The sequence below is a fragment of the Chelon labrosus genome (genome assembly GCF_963514085.1).
Source record: "Chelon labrosus genome assembly, chromosome: 16".
Taxonomy (NCBI): domain Eukaryota; kingdom Metazoa; phylum Chordata; class Actinopteri; order Mugiliformes; family Mugilidae; genus Chelon; species Chelon labrosus.
Genome location: NC_140349.1, coordinates 15782802 through 15803176, shown reverse-complemented (window position 1 = coordinate 15803176; position 20375 = coordinate 15782802). Strand labels below are relative to the sequence as shown.

Genomic DNA, 20375 nt, shown 5'->3' with positions numbered 1-20375 from the left:
GGAGAGTTGGCTTCATCGGTTTGATTCTATTTGGCCTGCAGGGGCAGAGCCAATTAGAGGCAGCCAGACCGGAGCAGAGCAGGAGAGACTGTGATGGGACTGACCAAAGAAATCAAGAAAAACGGTGGAGCTGCACTGAATGAGAATGGAAACTCACTGCTGAAATGAGATAGGACTCTAGCTCAGAGATGGAAATGAATTAGATCCGTTTTTGAGTTTACTGAGGCAAGCGTGGGTGGTTGCAAAAAAAATAAATAATGAACACATTCATCTATTGTACCCTACGTTAATGGCATCTGGAAAATGTTCAAGTGTAGGAGTTATAATACAAATGTAATTGGTGTTTCTGTCCAAGCTGTTAAGTGCTTTACTCAGCAAGCTGAGGAGACAGAGCTGGTTAAGAAATGCAAAGTAAGCACAAGTATCTGACATTTATTTATTTAGCTGCCAGAACAAATTCCATCCAACTGGATTCAGCCTCTTTTTTTAGATCAGAGCCACTACATGAAGAATTAGAAATGTTGAAATTAAGGCACCATCGGTTGTTGTATAAGTCTGTATAGAAGCCACCCTCCTCCGACTGACTTTGTGCACCTATATAGTAACATTTTAGTATTTATACAGAGCTTAACATTGGTAATTGTATATTGTAATTTACTATAATAAAACTATCCGTGCTCTATGTTTAGTTTTTCTGTAACCAATTCAAGTAACCACTAGAATTAAATCCAGATAAATTACATTAGTTAGTTATTGTAACTCACTTTTCTACATCTGCAGCGAACATACAGTGTGAAACTGAACCATGTATGTTAACAGAAGTCAAAATATTATTAGTGGTCCAATTACAGTGTGACAGAATAAACCTGCCTTGGCCACAGTCCAGCGTGAACAGTTTAACTTGGGCTTGACTCACTTCTGCTGGAAGTCTTTGATGAGTTTCTTTGCTTTGTTATACTTCTTCTCCAGAGTCTGGTACTGGGCCTGGGCCTCCTTCAGGTGTTCGTTGACGGTGTGGCAGAGAGTCTGCGCCTCGATCCAGTAGCTCTCCAGCTTCAACATCCTCTCCTTGTTCTCCTCTATGCTGGCCTTCAGCTGGCTCTTCTCCTTCTCCCAGCGCTGCTTCTCCCTCTCTACCGATGCTAACTGCAAGCACACAACAGTAACTTTAATTATAACATGCAACACTTCATGTAGGATAGTATATTTTTAATAACACTGAGTAACTTAGTTTGGTTATTTATACTTTTTCATAAAGGATATTGTGCTTTAGAATGAAAGATTTTATATTTTATCAGATTATATAGTTTGTCCCTCATGTCAAAGCATTACTTATTAAATGTTCTGCTCATAGATGAAACTGACAATGATACGACATGCAGTTAGGCAAAGATAAATGCTTCACAATGACTCTGTTCAGCACAAGTTGCATCACTTTTTAACTCACTAATTGAGGGAATTAGTTAGATTTAGGCCATTTGACAGTACATAAACTGTATAATTCAGATGTGTGTCTAGACATAAGTAAACATAGTTTACAGAAAGACAAACCCTACTTGGTGTTTTCACTCTCTTTCTTAAGAGACATTTGCAAACATTGACCACTAAAGGGAAGGATATTTTGAAAAAACCTAAAGACACAATACTACAATCAAGAGCTGTACATACTCTGTTCAAAGCATTTCAGCAGAAATAATAACAATTCATAACAAATCCCTATTTCAAAAGCATTCCCTCCAATCTTGAACAACTGCTTCCTTGATGTTCTGCCCCACAACCATTTACAAATGATCTGAACTCTTGACAAACTTCTGTGGTTTGCTCACTGACAGCTTTAATTTCTTACCTTGTTTTTGAGCTTCTGGATCTCGGCCTCAGTCACTGTGTGTTTGATCTGGAGCTGTGGGGAGAAGAGGAGGAGGAAAGCGGAAACAGGAGAGAAAGGAGAGGGCGGTCAGATAATCAAATGGATGGCTGCGCAGGCTCTCTGCTGTCGATACAGTGTGACGGACAGAGGCAGCCGACCCCGTCCTCCTCTTGACAGCATCCCAGCTCCAGCTCTGACACACACTCTCAGAGGAGAGGCATGAGAAGCCCAGAGAAACATCAATATATAACTAGCTTTAAAATCTTTTAACTTTGCATCAAAACTAAATTGATTTTTCTAACATGAAAAAAATCCCCTCAAAAATCTCGTCCTCTTTTCCAAAGCAATGTTAAAACTTTGATAAAATATAAAGTAAGGTAAAGATCCAACAAGGAAGAGAAAGAGAGAGAGCTGACGGTGGAAAAAGAGATGCTGAAATGGGAGCAAATGAGAGCATGAATTCAAAAGTGAAAGCATGGCATTAAAAGCGTGGAATCACAGTTCGGTATGTCTGTCATAAAACAACTGTCAGGACATATATATCACATATATATTTAGAATGAGACAGGTTTTACTTGTAATCACTCTTCTTGACTTATTAGAGATTTCCTCCTAAACTACCTCCAATGGTTTTGTGCAAAAATACATCCCAAGGTTCACCTGAACTTCTCAGTTTTGTTCTCTTTGACTTGCAGAATAATTGCAGATGTTATTTTCATCCAAACAGTGTTTCCTGTGTGACAATGTCATTTGAATGACAGCTCAACCTGCTGCCACAGGTAGGAAGATTAAAGGTGGGAACAGATGTTACTAACAGCACATGGGTTGTTATTTTGAACGGGAATGTCGCCACAGACGCCCAGTTTTTAATAAACTGTAAATGCAAAGATTATATGTGTAATTTCATCGGTAGGTCAGAGGTTCTGTCACCATTGTTTCACCTGGTTTCATGATAGATAGTGACTTAACACACATCGTTTCTATAAAAATCCTTGTGATTGCTTTCATAGGAGCCATCAGCAGTCTGAGTTGCTGTGCTTCTGCTTCTGCATGACACTGAGTATTTTTTGTGTGAGACTGAATAAAGCTCAGCCATGCAGGAAGTCTAAGTTGGGTCTGGCGGGGCGTAAGACTGCAATAAAAATGACAAAAGGCAGCCCATGTCTCCCTAATGACTGTATTAGATTGTCTTCACTTTCACGACCAGTTTCTTATGTAAAGAGCAATGAGTTCTTGCAGGAGGATAACCAAGACTGAGAGAGAGCATTTGGTGGTGTGTGTGTGTGTGTATAAATCAAATGATACCTGATGTGTGCTGACTAACGCGCAAATAATTACTCCTATTTTAAACCACAGCGTTTCTATCATCACGTCTTATTTCCCTGCCACCTGGCTTCTGAAAGACCGCAAAAGAAGATCAGTTTAAACACAAAAGGTAAATGCTACACTCTGAGGGAGAGATGATGCATGATACAGAGAAAATGGAATGAATGTATACACCCTGAGACCAAGGATTACATTATAATTATAGTTTCATCCAATATCCACAGCGCTGCCTGCAGTGAAGCTGAAGCCATTTGTTAAATGTGTCACATGGCTATTGTGAACTCTACAGAAAGGCTGATGGCGCCACAGCGTACCCGTAGTGGGGTGTTCAATCAATATCACCAGCTTCTCAGCAGCATAAAAAGCATAAATGAGTTAACTGTCAGTACATTTATGTTCCGTTTTATTGCTGTAATCTTTCAGGTTAGGTCATTGTTAGCAACTGTGCCGATGGTCGAACTAAATGGGCTTCTATCCTCAGAAACTGTGTGAAAAGTTGCCAAGATCAGGATACAAACTGGTTTAAAGTGTTAGCCCGTCCTCCTTGTTCTGGGGGTTTCAACCAAACATGGTTAATTAAGTCTAATGAGCCCCTTTGTATTCACACCTCTAATCATCCAGATTAGGAATTAGGGTGCGTAAGAGGATCTTAACTCTTAACAAAAGAATACAACTCAGCCAAGAGGAGACGCTAGACTCTATTGTATTGGTATCTTTTGTTGTTAAACTTACTTACTTTTTTTTTTCTAAATTATTCTACTGATGGAGGAAATGTGGGATAAATTGTGCATTTTCACTCTTGGATATTCAGGAGTAGGCACTGAGTTTACCTCTCTGAACTTCTGGTAGAGTTTAGTGGCATCTAACTCTGATGGAGACAAGATGTCTTCTGTCTCCGGCAAGTCAAACACCTCGATGCTCTTCTCCTCGCCTGCCACCGTGGTTCCTGTCTCTTCATCATCTGTGGCGTACTCTCCTGTTTGCTTTAAGAGGAAACCGAAAGTCAGTCGATGATATTCAATATCCTTTCATTACTGCAACCTAAATGGAGTAGTCAGAATTTCAAAGTGATAAATAACAACACGTGCATTGAAATTAAACATATAAACATACAATATTGGGAATAAATTGATATATTTTAGAAAGCATTGTTCCCATTTTCCACTATTCTAAACAGGTATCTGTAAAACTGCTGACCTCCTGGTTGGTTTTTAGTGAGACTATAATTTATTTTTAATAAATTTTATATTTTACAATGTTCCCAAAGGCTGAGAGAGTGAACTTTATTTTCATGAGGCCATCACAACGTGATGTCTACAGAGAGTAATTGTAGATTAGGATTTTAGTGGATTACCATGAGATATTTTGGAAAAAATATATACAATAGACAAATAATGTTTTGATACCGTTTGAATTGTTCATTAAATGACAAGAAAGTCGCAGTATGTCGTTATAATCTTGCACAATGTCCACGTCCAGTATGGCGGTCACTTTGGTCATCTATCTAGTGACAAACAAACAAACGCACACAGACAAACATCGGAAAAGATCTGACTTGGCCTCTCTATGGGCCAAGGTCAAAAGTGAGGATGGAGCCAGCTACTGAAACACTAATGAATGTATGTGAACCAAGTTCAAGTTAGTGGGTGCTGTCTTTGAGTCCACTATCCAGATAACTGTCTTCAGTCAGCTCAGGAAATCAACGTTAGTCTATATAGCTATCTAAAAGTTGTCTGAGGCTGATGAAATCTGTAAGACACAGACGCCCCTTGCAGGAATTAAAATTTACAGTTCCCAGCCTTTAAATATGTAATTTGAGACACTGACTACCAGGATGTGCTTTATTATCCAGTCAAGCTATTAGCATTTACTCTTCCATGAGGAGTCAGCAGGCTCCAGGATAGTCAGAACAGATAACTAGTGAGGCATCCAGATGTCGATGTTGCCTCCTACTTTCTGTCCTTTTCCCATCTGTCTTCTTAGCTACACCAGTCAGACTGCATTATGTTGCTCTACCCGATAGTGTGAAACGCTACTAAAAACGATCAATTCTTCTAAATCTATCTTCTCTCCACTTTCTGTTTTACGTAAGTAATTCTATTTTAATGCTACCAGTTACATAACATTTCTGTAACCCACTTAGCTGCCCAAAGCATTGTCCAAATAAATTGGTTTGACAGCCTGCTGAGCTGTAAGTGTCATTTCCATAAAGAATAAGCCACCAGATAAGTTATTCTGAATGTCACTTTTTATTAGTTTTTAAACATTAGTCATCATCTTGCCTCAAGTGCAAGGAGGTTACAGGGCTGCAGATTCTGGATGTTAGCAATCCAGGATTTATTAAAAATAAATCTCTGACTAATAAGAGTCAACTCATTACTAGCTTAAAGCTTTCAACAGCATTGAAATGGAAAACATTCTGTGGCTTGACATTTATCTAGGCCATTATGCTCCATGCATTCAAAGCAGTTTTTCTTTTCTCTGACTCTCAACATACTTTATAATGAAAGCTGGCTTCGACCAGCTTTGGATCTAAATGCGTGGATGATTCAGTCTTTGGCTGCAACATATGTAGCCACAATCCCATCGTACTTTTACTAATTTCAAGTGGAAATTTTAGAATCTACATACAATTATTTATAATAAGCTCTTTCTATTTTCTTTTTTTTTTCTGTATTCCCCTGTCTTCTTTGGTTTATCTATAACATTAAAGTATATGTCTCCAGTTTCATGTCTTCATCTGCACATGTGCACATGTACTACACATGCAAGTACTGCTCGGTCCCCTCTTCTCCTCTCTACTCTCATTACCTTGGCCTATATCCTCTCCTCATCTCGATGCCTGCACTTCCCTCCATCTATCTCCCACCCGGATAAGTGCTCAGGCCTGATTTGTTTGCATGCATGGCCAAAACAGTGTTTTATTTCCATAACAGGCTTGCTTGTTGTCATGGTACCATTATCCTACATTAAGGTCCCATTTACTGAGGGTGGCGTTACCGTCGAACACACGGGACAGTCAAAGTCAAACCCCAATTTACATATGATAACCGCCTCCTAGCTCACGCATGAAGAATCAGGTGAAGAAAGGACAAAAATCGTGTTCTTGTTTAGAGGGCGCTCACCGCGTGATGATCTGCATTATGGATGCCTAATATGAGTATGAGAGCTGGAGGACAAGGCTGTGATTGCACCTTTAAAAGGAGGAAGAGCACACAGGAGTCATGTGCTGCCGTACTGCTGACAGCATTGACGATAAAGTTGTAATTTAGGACTTAATCAATGAATCAATTCTATTAGTTTAACAACAGAAAAAAGGGCCAAAGATATTTTAGGAACTTGTTATTTAACTAATTCACTTTTTTTCAATGTTCCATTTCTTTAGTAGTAATTTCAGTAAATAGTAAAGTAGTAAATGCTGAATATATGACTTTTATACTGTATATTATTTTCCAATGTGTATGCTTCCATGAACTAATGACAGACAGGCACGCATGTGTGTTAGATTACATACACTCTAATACACTAATGTGTCTGTGTGGAGTCTATTGTTAGCTGAAGGTGCGCCCCTTCCTCTTGGGACCCCCAATAAAGAGCTATCTGTCACATCAAGCCACACAGCCCTCAGCGAAAATGAGAAATGACTCCCACCCACCAAGCCAATAAAGAGCCGTTCTAATATTTATAGAGATATTAATATTGATGAGATCTTTTTACTGACACACACATCTTGTAATGGTTTTGTAACTATTTACCCTGCCGGCAGTTATGAGGGAATTTATGGATGCTTTAGTGCTCCACAGTGGCAGATTCCAAGTGTGTTTTTAGAGCAGACTGTAATCTATGTATGGATTAACAATTTTAATACAATCAGCTGTTCGTATGTTTATGCTTCCTTGTGGGGATCTGTTGGAAAGACTTTTCCTTCACATAAAACTAAATACTTCTCTGTTGATTCTGACTGACCAGCAGCAGAACGGAAAAAAAAAGTGTTTAAATTTCTATAAAGTCCGATGAAGACATTGCTAATGGCTGAATTGGAGCTTTAACTCTCTATGGAAGCTTTAATAAGAGCTGAAGGTTTAACATTGGCTATAGTATTGAGTCTTGAGTGCTGGGATCTCCTTTAGGAGCCTCAGGTGTAGTTTCTTAAGCATGAAGACTCTGAATCCACTGTTCACCAGGAAATTAAAAGATTTCATGGCACACTGATGAAAACAGCGCAACAGGAGAGAGTTAGTGTGTGTTTCTCTCTGCGTACACTGTAAATCCACGCCGGAGTGCAGCTGTTTCTGTGCCTGTACTTTGCATTGATTTATGTCACTACAGTGTCTTATTTCAAGCGTATACACGCTGTGAGTGTATCTACATGGCACACATACACAGATAGCATGAGTAGCAGGGCTGTGAGCTGGGTGTCTGGTGGATTAAACGTGCTGTGAGTAAGCAGCAGAAAGGAAATGCTGAGTGATGCTTTCTAGGACTGAAACTCACATGGCCCTCTCTTGGTATGTGTGGCTGTGAGGGAGAGCGTTTTGTATGCCAGCATCAAAGCCTCCCGTCAGTCAGTTTTATGGAGTTAATAAGCTAAAACCTCCAGTCAACTGTCATGAGAAAGGAGCTGATTTACATTAAATGACAACTAGAAGCCTAATTTTTCAACCACAGTGTCATCTACTGTATTAGAAGTTTGACAGCAGACAAACTTTAAATAAATGCAGATATAATGAGCTTTATCAATACATGACAATGTGCCTGTATTTAATGGGCGGGCATCTTAACATTTTTGCACACAGGAAAGTAATGATTTACATAATCTCAAATGTAGTGTAATCTTAAATGCACTTTATCGCATTTTCAAGACTACAGCCTCGTGTTCACGGCCCAAGCTTGTGTGTGGTTCCTCACCTCGTCATCATCTGCGTCATACTGGGCGTACTGCTGCTCTAGTAGTTCTCTCTGTCTCCTCTCCTGCTCCAGGGTCTGCTGGATGAGCGTGGCAACCTCACTCTGCTGACCCGGACGCTCACGGCCAATCACAAACCTGCAATGACACTCTGTTGACCGACAGTCCTGGCAATGCATGCACAGAGTCAACCAGCTTATGACTGTTTAACAGTTACACTGATTTGATCAATAAAAATTACGTAAGTACAGCTGCTTAATCCATCACTACAAGTAGTGCCCTAATCATATATTGGTTGGCGATATGAGTCCATCTCACATATATAAGTATTAATGTATACGTTTAATTGTGCTGATATGCAAACTTCTTTTCTAACACAAAGCATAATACAAACTTAGAAATGGTTTCCAGCAGAGCAGGCTCCAACCCCACTGTCTACAATACTCAGCATTGTCTGCAGCACTTGTAGCACAGTACGCTTCACAGCAGAGCAGACGGTGGAGTCATGTGGTGTCTCCAAGGTAAATTGCCAAACAGTTTGTGAACTAATAAACAACAAAACCTTAATTAAACCTTAAAAAAATCCCTTTTCAATAAATGATAAATTATATGTATTTTCTATGATAGCAAGCTAGATAACGTAGAATATCAGCTGATGTATTGATATAGGAATATTTAATACCTAAAAATATATATTGGAATTGGCCAACAAAATCAAGAATCAATACTGCCTTTTGTACTGTGTGTTTGGCTTTTAATTTTACACTTTTATTCTATTAAATCTGTTCACATAGCATAGAGTTAAAAAAAATAAAAATCTTTAGAAGGACTTCCAATTGTCTGTATGAATGTATTATATATAATAAATTAAAAATGTTTCTCAACAGAACTTTTTCACGGACTTCCTATTAACTCATCATATCTTATATCCTTTATAAGGAACATATAAACAAACATAGACTATATAACACATTTCTGTTTTGCTTGACTTTGCGTGACTATTTCTCGTGGTGTATTTGTGCAGAGGAACGACCACAGCAGCCACAGACTGAGAGCAACAGAGGCCCACAGCCACATAACAATGACAGCGATATTTGCTGACGTATCAGGGCAGGGCAGGGAGACAGGACATGCATAATAATGTAGAAGACCGTCCGCTCGGCCAGGCAGCCTGTTATCAGCCTGGCTGGGAATTAAATGGAGATAACCACAGGCTGAGCACCAGAAGTGTCACATTCAAATGTGGCCAAAGACCGAACCATAATGATCACTATCTTCTTTCCTGAAAACTGCATGTTATTATTTGTGTTTGTCCATTAGATATAGATAAATAACCCACAGTTACAGAATATAAACCTTACAATAGGGACAAAGTATAGCAGAGAGATGTGTCTCTCTCTCTATGCTTCTGCTCAAACCTTTTAACTTTGCAACACAAACTGATAGTGCTACCGGGAAGAAACTTCTTGTCATAATGCTAACAAAACCGAGCAGTATAAGAATATCTACGGCTTATTGCGGGAAATCTCAAACGCAGTGGGGTTCCAGTAACTGTGTGGGTAAGGTCCAATCTGAGTGTGTTAGAGTGAGAGAGGAGGAAAAAGAGAACCAGAGTGGATTCGAGATAGGGCCTAATCAAGTGAATTCATTTCCCGAGAGCTCTTTCATATATTTCTAAAGGCAATGTAGAAAAGGCCTTACGCTCCAGCAGAGAGGCGCATTTGATCTACATGTGAAGGAACAACTGAAGGGCAGGACGCTGAGAGAAAGCAAAAAAAAAAAAGAAAGAGCGACAGAGAGGGTCCTGGGTGAGCTAAGTACTTTACTGGAGCAAGCATTTGGATGGCAGGGAGGTCTGAGGAGTAGCTGACCTGGAAACGGCCTTTCTCCTCACGCACTGGGAGTCTGTCTCGGTTCCTCCCTGCCTCCTACTGTTCTGGGTCTGCCACACACAGGGTGCCGTATCAGCTTAACTTCAGTACCGATTTATTCCATTTACTCCAACTAACACGGACACTGCTCTAATATAGAGAATAACGTAAGAAGAGCCTAAATTTACTTTCTGGAGCCTTTAGGGAAAAAGACAAGCAAGGAAGTGATGCTGGGCGAGAGGTGTCATCTACATTTGGTAGCATTGGGTTGATGATGTCAGCGTAGGTTCACACATACAGCAGAAGATAGATGTGACTGGTCAACCATGGTGGACATGTATCTATTATATTTAAGGCAATGCTGACATTTTTTATTTTTATTTTTTGACAAAAAAAAGAAAAGAAAAAACCTTGAACCTTGAACCAATAAAACAAATCATAGCCAATAAAGCTGCATTACAGGACCTGGACCAATATTAGATCTAAAATCTGCAGGTATTTTGCAGTACTGCGTCAGCCAATGCTGTAATTAGGTATTACACAAAACGATGTTATTCTCGTGTTTACTTCTATGTGAATTATGTGAGGGAGTCTTTAAAACACAGTTTTCTAGAGTCACAGAGATTGGGAAGCCTTCTGACTAAAACCTGGATGATTTGCTGCTGGAAGTCAGGGTTAAATTTAGCTAAAATGGCAAATCTAGGACAGTTGGCCATAAAACCTCTGGTGATCAGACAGAGTGAGGGAAGGATTTACCAAGGAGGAGGAGTGAGTGAGATAGGATGGAGGAAGAGTGAAAGATTGTGAGAGAAGGAAGAGCAGGGAGAGTGAGAATTTGTCTGTGGGTGAGAATTATCATTCCAACTTGCTATATTATTATCAGACTGTAATTTCAAAATGTCTTACATTATATGAGATTTTTGTAATAGTTGAACTAGACTCTATAGCTTTCTATTTTTCTCACTGCTATGTTTTTATACTTGCTTTAAAAATGGACAGGTGATAGATGGAAGGTTCTGAAAGCTGCCTCGCCTATACAGCCACATCCTGGTGTGTGGAAAACCTCCATTGTCAATATTAGTCGAGCAAACAGCATGTGTCCAGCCAACAGTCTGCTCTGATACAGCTGGACATGTCTTTGTTCGGCTACCAGCTTTTTGTGGGGCACTGTATTTTCCACACACCGATCTATCTTTCCACAGCTTTTCACAGATCCGAGGTGAAACCTACTCTGAGGTCTCTGGATTACTTAACAGCTATGTAACGTGTGTCTCACCATGTGTAGTGTGTCTATGGATGGATTAATAGGGGAGAATTAGGCAAGCAGAGGCATGGCCAAGACTACAAAGCTTCACAGAAATGTGAAGATGTGAAAACAAGACAACAGACTTCCCCCAGAAATATGTTAGAAGAAATAGTGACTGAGAGGAAGAATAAAAAGAAGAGGAGTGGGCAATAACAGACAAAGGTGATAAAGCAGAGGGAGAAAAGACAACACTGAACCATAGCAATAAAAGGCAAAGACAAGAATAAAGCTGGGATGGCAGGCTTACACAGTTGCCAAGGACAGCTCAGGCTTTCCAAATCAAAGCCTTCCTGCCATGCTCTGTGTGTGTGTGAGAGAGTACTTGTGTGTACTGTCTGCTTCCCACTGCTCTGAGCAGACCTCTGCCAAACTGCTCGACTGTCAAACACACAAGACTTTTGTCACACACTGCATTTCTCACAGAGCATGGCTGCTTAAGTGGCTGCTTATCAACTTTTGCGCCATCAGTGGGACATTCACACTATTGGTATTCTGCTCAGATGTCCCTAATCATGACTGAATTTGAAGGACAATTTAGAGACTCCAAATACTCCACAGTATTATAAGACCACACGTCAGACTATTAATTAGTTTTTGATTGTGTGATCGTCTCACCTGACCACTCCTGATGTGTTCCTGAGGACAGAGGCAGCAAAGCTCTGGGTGACACCCACCAGACTGGTCCCATCCACCTCCACGATCTGATCATTCACCTTGATCCTGTTGCACACAAAGCAAAAGCATCATTTAACACCAGTGAGGCACATTGAATAAATATATTTAATTTACTGAGTTTAGTAAACCTGTGTGTACATGTGAGCTGAAATCTGTGTCCTTCATAAAAATGACTTTGATGCCTAAGATCTACTAAAAGAGATGCAAATGGGACAAACAAAGTGAAATGCAATGTATGTTCGTGCTATTTTCCAAATTACAAACAGTGCCAGACTTTCTTGCGGTTACAAATTTCCAATGTGATGGTTCCAGACTACAGCGAAACCAAGAGACAGAAGAGATGAGGCTCAAAACAAACTAACGTTTGCTAACGAGGACATGGAGGGCAGCTAGCCTTTTGCCCTGGGCAACAACACATCCGGCCTTTCTGCTCTGCCCTGGACACAATGAGAGGTCCCCTAAGTTCTTGACCTGAAATGAATCTCCTGATGATTCAGTACTCGTTTCACAGGAATTATGAAAAATTCACTTCCAGGAGACATCCAATTTAAACCCACTTGAAAATCTGCATAAAGAACAGACTGAGAAAGATTTTAAATCTGGTTTGTGAGTCAGTCAGTTGTTTGACATCTGAATAAAACAAAAACTCATTAGTTTTCAACTAAACACCATATTGTTCTTATACTTCACTGCTTCTCCTGCAAAACACGTTATTTGCCCTCTGCAACAAAACACTCTGGTCTATTCTGTAAAGATTCTGCTTCTGTTTGGTTCAAGGAATAACAGCATACATGAGAAAATGTAGGAAGTCCAAAAATCTGTTCAATGGCAAGGAACACAGACAATTTAATAACACCTAGTCCCGTCCATTTACCACATTTCTATTACATTAAATTGGCCAATGGAGACTACATTTTTCTTCATTTGCACAAGGGAACTACAGATGAAGGACCCATAAGCCCAATTTAAACAGTTTAAGGGCCATGTATTTTTAAAAGCGTACTTGAGTGATCTAGAATTACACGTCTTTATACCCGAGGGAATCCCAACAGAAGGATTTATTTAAGAGTGGCTAAAAGAAAGCAGAAGAGGCTGAAATATCTCCTCGGGTTTCTGAAATTATGGAGGACCGCAGGAAAGCAGTCAAATAAATAAATAAATAAATAAATATTGCATAACATTACATGCACCAAAATGTATGCCATTTTTAAAATTATATTAATTATATGTCTTTCAATTTCTCATCTATGTTTTGTATTTCACTTCTACTTAAATAAGGAGCTGTTGTTATAAAGTCATGGGGTCAACTTTTCATAACTTGGTGAAGTTAAATTAACAGAGAATCAAAATAAACATGTAAAATGTATTTAAAATTTAAAAATTACATTTGTCGATGCATTAAGAAATTCTTGGAGTAATTTATTTTGTAATCTTAGCAGTAAAACTTTCATCTTCCCAATACAAAAGTATTTATTTTATTTTTTTTTGAACGAATTCCCTGCCAAAACAACATTAAGCTGAAGTAATGTCATTTGATGGCTGCATCCAGCACCGCAAGAACCAGTGTCCCTTCAGCTCCAATCCCAGCCCGTCACAACATACGCCAGCTGCCGAGCAGGATTTAAAATGACTGTGACTTCCAACACATCAACCAGATCTGTCATGTGGATGTATAGGGAAGCATCGGCCTGACAGGCAGACAGACAGTGAGCTGACACTTTTCTGACCTGCACAGATTCTAACATCTTAATGTGGCTTTGAGTGGCCAAGGCTGGCTGCTATACAGCTAGATTTATGCAAATAACAAACACACCTTCATCTTGTAGCCATCTGACCCCAGATGAATCAGCGCGCCACAGTTAAGTCTATCAATCTGTGAGTGGATGTGTTTATGCGCATCCGACCATTAAGTCTGACTCTGATAGAAGGCCTACAGCAGGAGAGGTAATGACAGACGGAAATCACATTCTGGATAGAGACTCCTGTGTGGGTGTGTTTGTGTGTGTGAGTAATTATATGTGTGCAAAAGTTATGAAGTATTTATTGTCATCAAGACACTAACATCTCCAGTCTTTAGTTTATTGCTCTCATATTGTGATCACGAGGACACAGGCAAAACTGCAGATTCACAATAAAGGACCGCTCTGTATCCATATCTATGATGATTCAGTATAATATTAGAGCACTGCATCAAGCCAAACTGAACTATCATAGTCTAAACTGTGAAGATGACAGTGCCACTGCTGGAAAGATTTTACTGCGTGCAATTATCACACACTGCCTGTAGACTTCCACACACTATGGAAAGTTGTTAATGACTTGTCAACAATAATTTCACTTGACGGATTTTTATAAACTGGTAGTGTCACCAGGTGAGTTAGCTGAAGACAGCAAATATGCTCCCTAAGTGGAGTCCAGCTGCTTGCAACATGCAGTCTAACAACTGTCCACGTCATTTGAACCTACTTTTTATTTTAACCTCACCATCTACGGTGCAATTTTAAAAGAATATCACATCTTGGCCATTTTTCTTTCTAGATTCTAGCTGCTATGAAATTTGTCCGGTTTTAGGTGCATTTATAATGTATACTACAACAAACCAAAGAGCTCAAAAGGAAGATGGTAAATAATATAAATACATAAACACACAGTATATTTTTACATTTTTTTAAGCAAAGAAAGGGGAGTGCTATGTTAATGTACGGTGAGTTTTTTTTTATTTGAATGAGATTTTATTTGCAAAGCTGGGAGAGAGGCAGAATATTTTGCTTATGACTAAGCTACAAACTGCTTCTATAAATGTTGAGAGGGGTTGGAAAGAAAAAAGAAAAATCAAAAACAATATCCTGATCTGAATATTGTCTGATCTGATCTGAAGCTTTCAATAGAGCACAGGTAATAAAGGAATGTGGCGACTGTATGAAACTATAGTTTATGAACATAATGTTGTTTTTTAATGTTTCCTTAATATAGTTTGGTCTTTAGCTAAAGTGTATACTGTATGTGCAATTTATAAAGTATACAAGACAAACAAAAGAATATTAAATGCTAAGAAATGTACTAAATTCTGCAGTATAGTAACATTCAGATTATTTACAGTGTTAGTGTTTTAGAGGGCTACACCGTTGACAATTAGCACGGAACTGAGAGTAAACTACATCTTCTGGATGCCGTGACTAGAATTGTGAGTGTACAACATTTTATCAGCCAACAGGGTCTGGAGATGATATGAACATGGATAAAATGCAAGAACGCATGGTTTATCAAGCAGTAGTCCTGACATTACAATTAAGCATTTGTTAGACGGAGTGTGGAGAATTGAGACGCAGCCATGTTTAAAACATTTTTCATTTAAATAAATGAGGAAATGACTCAAATCTACAAGCGCACAGATCCACTGAACTTGAGCTTCAGGACAGCCTTTGTCTGATCCTTTCTATTTTTCATACTTACTTCTCCACTCACTGAGGGAAATGAGACTTTTCGGAGTCAGTGAAACTGTCATCTCAGTACAAATCAACTTTTCTCACTTTTGAACAAGCTGCTTCATTTGTGCTGCTGCTCTCCTCGGTCTCTCTGCTGGCTAACTAATCTCGCTGTCATGTTCTCAAAAATGAAACTGTGACTGCTACACAGAAAATCATTTGATCTCCGAAGACAACACACCTACTGCAAACATCCCCAGTGCAATAGAGCTCCCAGTTTGTATGAAGAGCTTAAGGTACTTACTGCTCTCACACTGCAGTGGAGCTGCCTATCAGTTTTTTAATGTATTTATAGGGGATGCATTAATCGGGAAGCTGGTAGTTTAGATGCAGCCTGTCTGCTGAGAGCCTGCCGTCTCCTCTACCCCTGACTGAGTGCTTACTCTGAACTGTTCATACTTTACTTATCACACATTCATATACAACATCTAGGGACAGAGAAAGAAACACAGTGACCATAGGAAGCAATCATTTTCTGCAGACAAACTCCCGCAAACTGACACTGAATCCAAGAGATGTAACGTACACTTATATAATCAGCGCACATAAACACACACAGTCATGTTTAAGACTCCATGTCCCAGACTGCGCCTCTACCAGTGGATCTAATCCAGACCCCTGCTGCTAAATCTGACAGGGACAGAGTGTAACTGTGTGTGAGAGAGCCAGTAAGATAGAGAGGGGTGGAGGGGTGACAGATTCAAAATAACAGATTAACTATTGTACGCATTTCCCTATAATAAGTGCGACTTCAGGCCTGCACACACTGCTCTTTCATGCCTCTGTTCTCCAGACCCACTTTAGGGCAAGAAATTTGTGGGATATCCAACGAGGAAGTTCTCACCTGCTGTCTCTCTCTGCAGCTCCACCTTCAATAACGGTCTTGACAAAGATGCCCAGTTTCTCCAGGCCTGCGTCCGCTCCAACACCCATCCCGATGATACTGATCCCCAGTCCATCTTCATCTGGGAACATTAAGAACACACAGTTAAAGTACAAATGTCAGTCTGTACGTGTCTGATCAGGTTAAGCATCTTAATTTTCAAACTTTTAAAACAGTTTGGATTTAATATGTCAAAATCAAAATGGCCTCCAGTAATGATATGCAGATGAATAAATAAAGTCAAATGAAAATTAAATGATTTACTAATTGAGTGGAGGAAGAGACATCAACCTTAAGACATGAGCTGACTTTCATAGTAAACACGCTGGATAGGAAATTCCCTTCATCCATCCTTATCCTGCATTAATTATTCACAAGTTGTGAGAGTTGCATAAAAAAGAGGGAATGGTGGAAACCTACAGTGTAAAGTGAATCTATTTTAAGTTCTTGGCAGTACTGAATTTCAGCACAGCAAAAACTCAACAGGACAAGACAAGTGGAAAAGATGCATTATCACCTCTTTGCTCTTTCTGCAGGGAAATAAGGACACTCTGTGCACTTAGTGTGATTTAAGGACATCTGTAGTGCTGTTTTTTAGGACTCTCAAAATATGAGAGACATGTTAATAGCTGGGCAAATTTTAAGTCATAATGTGGAGAGAAAACTTTAATTTAACGCTTGACATCCCACATGAGGGTGATTCTGTCTACTGGGTACGATGGGAAACTGACAGGATCCACCTCCGCATTAAAACGTTTTTTTTTTTACAGTAGATTTTCTTTCTCACCTTTCTCCAGCTCCACCGGGAAGAGTTCCAGTTTCTCCACCCTCTTCTCTAACTCATACTCAGCGGAGGAGGCCACGGGATCCACCTCCTCATTACGTCGGTCATAGTCTTCGTTGGAATAGGTGTTGAACACCTGGGGGAAAAAAAGCATAGGTAAGTTGAGACACAATTAAATACAGCGGTTCTCTTTAGAAATCAATGATTAGAATGGATTAGGGGATTTTATTTTTGATCTTTATATTTGGCAATAGAGAATGACTTAGGAACAGTTTTGATTTTTGACTTGGAACTGTTTTTCTTGTGACAGTAACAGTGGTTGCTTTGAAGGTATATGAATAATTCTGCTATCCTACATGATACTGAAAATGAATGGGAGTAAATAAGACTTCTCAACCGTGGGAAACACAACCCTTCTTTTAAGCATTAACTACCATGTGTGGTAAACAAAGCCACAACTTCAACCACAAACTATTAACCAACAGCAAACAGTAATGAAAAGGAACATAATGTTGTTATGGAGGATGGGTTTGCTCCTCTCCTCCTCTGGGATGTGTGGTCCTCGTAGGAACCTCTCCTCCCCTGCAAGAGTCAGCTGTCACTTCACATCTCATCCCAACCAAGCACTCCCACTGCTCTCTGCAAGGGGATGAGCGGAGAGAGCTGTGCACAATCTGACTTGAACGTGTGTGCTCTTGTCTCGTCTTTAGTGTGATGCTCTGCAAAACGCCGGAGAAAGGGGTGCACGGGTATGCATAGATACGCATACGTCCATAGGCATGACTGCATGGCAGCGTAAGCATCATCCTAGCTTTCTGTGTGTCTCTCCTTCAGACCCACCAGTAGTGGGTGCAGTCAGTATTAAAGTCTGACAAACTAGTGACATTTTCCACATGCTGTTGTCTCTTTCAAGCATGGTATTTAGAAAGGGCCAATTACACATCGAGCTTAATGACGTCAATTATCTGAGCTTTTTGCAACATTGCACGCTACTCATCAGTGACTGCACACTCACAGATCAATAAGGCGTCATGTTGTATCACATGTATTGATTAAAGCCTGAGGCCAGATTTGTGAACATGTGCGTATGTGCGCAGAGATGGAACGAGAGCGCAATAAGCAAAGCAGGCTTCTGTTATCAAACCGTAAAAGTCAAGATACTTGTGCCTTTAGCTACACATTTAACTAATACCACATAATTTACAGTTAATAAATAAATAGCCCTCTGTTTCAGAGACAGTGTGCTGGCTGTACGCACAGCATGGGCTGGGCATACTGATATAGCGTGACGCTGCGAGGGATGGTTTTTATTCTTTCCCCCGTGTGATCCTGCGTGAGCTCTACCCATGACCTCCCTGTCATCAATCATTCAGTGTGATCAACAGCTCTGCATTATTAACGGTTGCATGCGCACAGAGTCTCACACACACTGACATACGTGTGCGTAATGTTGTGCGCAGAATTACAGGAATGTAAAAGCACATAGGCACATACACACTTAACACTCGACAGCAGAAACACGCGCACTGCTGACAAATGCTAACACCAGCACTTGCACTGTCCTGGATGTCCTGGATGAGACGCAACCATTGCCAGTCAGTACATTCTCTAATGGCTTCTCTCAGTCAATGTGTGCTATCTACAAACACATTAGCATGTGGTCAGTGACTGAGAGAGAGAGAGAGAGAGAGAGAGAGAGAGAGAGAGAGAGAGAGAGAGAGAGAGAGAGAGAGAGAGGAGGTCATGGAGGATATGAGGACAGATGAGAGTGAATCGGTGAAGAAAGGTAGGCAGTATGTAGTGATGGAAAAAGATAAGGAAATGGCAGGAGAAGGAACTTGAACCGAACAGACAAAGTCAAAAGGCAAAAGATGGACAAGAGAGGAATGGTGACTGACAGAGAGAGTGGCAGGAAAAATGAACCAGCATGCACAAGGGAAATAAGAACGGACAGGAGGAAAGAGAGTGAGAGATAAACAGAGAGACAGACTGAATCATCAAATGGAAAGCATTTACCCACAAGACAAAGACATCCGATGGCTATCTGGCTTAAAAAAAAAAAAACTACCGGTGCTCCATCCAGACTAATAATCAAGCAGTTTCACAGTAAGAAACAAGAAACCAGTTGGTGTAAACATTAAAGAAACACATCAAATAATAGTCTAATAGGGGGAGGTAGAAGAGTGTGCTCAAATGTAAGGGTCAGCAAGTGCAGACTAATAACTGATTTCTCTTCCTTGTTCAGTCACAATTACTGTGTTGAGCAAAATGTTAACATTCCTCTTCTTCTCTGATATATATATATATATCAAAAAAGTTCTTGTTCTTGTAACAGTAATTGGATTTTGTACTGGCAAATAAAGATGTGAAAGAACAGGGGGAAAGGCAAATAACAGAGAAGAACATGATTTGGTACACCGTTGTGTGAGATTGTGTTTGACCTTGGTAGCATAGAAGGATATTGCTGCCTGTCGCTTTTATTACTATATGGAGTTGAAAAATGACCACAGCATAAGATCAGATGAGCATCTGGCAACCACTAGTCAGGACAGCTTTGGGGCAGACTGTTGGAGCTGCTACTGGGAACAAGTGTATACTGTAATACTGTAGAACTCAAATGGTTTAGACATTTAAACAGCCACAAAATTAATTTTCTTTTCACAGGATGTTTGCATCATGACACAGCAGCAACATTTCCTCTATGCTGGGACTCAAGAGACAAAATAAAAACTCCACTGAACACAATTGGACACATATTAATATGCTGACTCACATAATACAATAAGCAGACCCCTGGAAAAAGTACTCAGGGTGCTCCACAATTATCTCCCAATAACTATTTGAAATCCATATCCTCATCACATCATGATGGCAAACATCACAAATTTCCACTTAAAGTGCATTTGGATCGAGTTGAGGCACGTCATTATGCTCAATTGTAATTCAGTTCCTATTGAAGAGGCTTCATACAAGGACAGTCACTAAATATGGAAGTAGACTGGAGTATAATGCACTGCCTCCTCATGTGCTGCCTCTCTGGAGTTGAATTGAAAGGGCCTTTTAAAGGATTTAACAAAACACACAATCATTTACATGTAAATATAGTACAGCCTTCTACAGTGCCTGCACTTTCTTTCAAACTTAATGCACTATTTTGGATAAAAGAAAGAGTATCCCCACAAAATATCATATTTGAATGGTTATAATAGTGAATGACTTTTATTAAACTGTTTCTCATATCTGTATGAATGATCATCTAACCTTTAAACTTT

General features: G+C 39.8%; 1 protein-coding gene across 1 annotated transcript in view; it reads right to left on the bottom strand.

Moving 5' to 3' along the window:
• Positions 1-20375, bottom strand: part of ppp1r9a (protein phosphatase 1, regulatory subunit 9A) — a 38924-nt gene that overhangs the window by 8846 nt on the left and 9703 nt on the right. Inside the window, exons 2-8 of the mRNA XM_084563466.1 lie at positions 17107-17239; positions 16281-16401; positions 11892-11996; positions 8102-8237; positions 4024-4176; positions 1847-1900; positions 917-1146 (exon numbers count right to left, since the gene is read on the bottom strand). Of these exons, the coding sequence (XP_084419592.1) occupies positions 917-1146; positions 1847-1900; positions 4024-4176; positions 8102-8237; positions 11892-11996; positions 16281-16401; positions 17107-17239 (932 nt within the window). The remainder of the gene's footprint in view (positions 1-916; positions 1147-1846; positions 1901-4023; positions 4177-8101; positions 8238-11891; positions 11997-16280; positions 16402-17106; positions 17240-20375) is intronic.